This window comes from Saprolegnia diclina (assembly GCF_000281045.1).
Source record: "Saprolegnia diclina VS20 unplaced genomic scaffold supercont1.65, whole genome shotgun sequence".
Taxonomy (NCBI): Eukaryota; Oomycota; class Saprolegniomycetes; order Saprolegniales; family Saprolegniaceae; genus Saprolegnia; species Saprolegnia diclina.
The window spans coordinates 95,856-96,722 of NW_008246132.1; the positions used below are offsets into that span (position 1 = coordinate 95,856).

Consider the following 867-nt stretch of genomic DNA (forward strand, 5'->3'; position numbering starts at 1 on the left):
ATGACGTGGAAGGAGCACATCTACGCGGCGAGTGGCTCTCTCTTGTGTCCCGACCAGCGAAGCTTGTACCTCACAAAGGTTACTTCCATCCTCGTTGTTGACGCCTATCAAAGAGCCTGCGCTTCGTCGTATTCAGTCTTAAGCTTTGTACCGTCGCGCAACCACATTCTCTTTGCCGTGCTACTTGCCGATATCGATACGACGACCAACATCACGTCGATTTGTCTTTGCGAAAGCCGCGGCAGGCATCACATATGTGATGCCCAAATCCGCGCAGCGCTGGCCTTTCGTCCATACCTTCCGACACTGCCCCACTGGCGTCCATCCCTCTACGCATCGATTGACAACCTGCAGATTGAATGGCTTCAGTTTGGCATGACCAATGAGACGGCACCGATTGACCTCTTCCATCTCCCAGTGCTCGACCCATCGGACCCGAGTTTTGACTACTTTGCGTGGCTCTTCCTCTACGACTGGGCACTCGGTTCCCGAGAAGTCATTTCATTTCAAGGTGACTTCAGTACTTTAGCCTTTATGGGCGACACCTTGCCTCAGCTGTCACAACCCGTCGACAATGCGCAGCTGCCAACTGTCTTTGCTCTCTACGCACTCCAAGCCATCCGATACGTCACCTACGTCATGATCATGCTCGCAGCCGTGACGTTTGTGTACATTTTACTATCGCGAGGCCACGTCGAGGGTCTCAACATGTTTGAAATGAGTCGCGTCGGCGGCATCGTCTGGGTCGGTCGACCATTGGTCGCGCTCCGGAGTATCACGGCTCTCTGTCTTCTCTCGACAGCCTCCATTGAGCTCCAAACTGACGGCGTCGTCAGCTACTTTGTCACGACACCCGTCCCGCTCTGA

At 54.3% G+C, this 867-nt stretch overlaps 1 protein-coding gene across 1 annotated transcript; it reads left to right on the forward strand.

The window, feature by feature from the left end:
* Window positions 1-867, forward strand: SDRG_13963 (hypothetical protein; the record flags this gene model as incomplete). The annotated part of the gene is made up of 2 exons (XM_008620064.1): window positions 1-484; window positions 530-867. The coding sequence occupies 2 exons, from the start codon at window positions 1-3 to the stop codon at window positions 865-867; spliced, it is 822 nt and encodes a 273-aa protein (XP_008618286.1).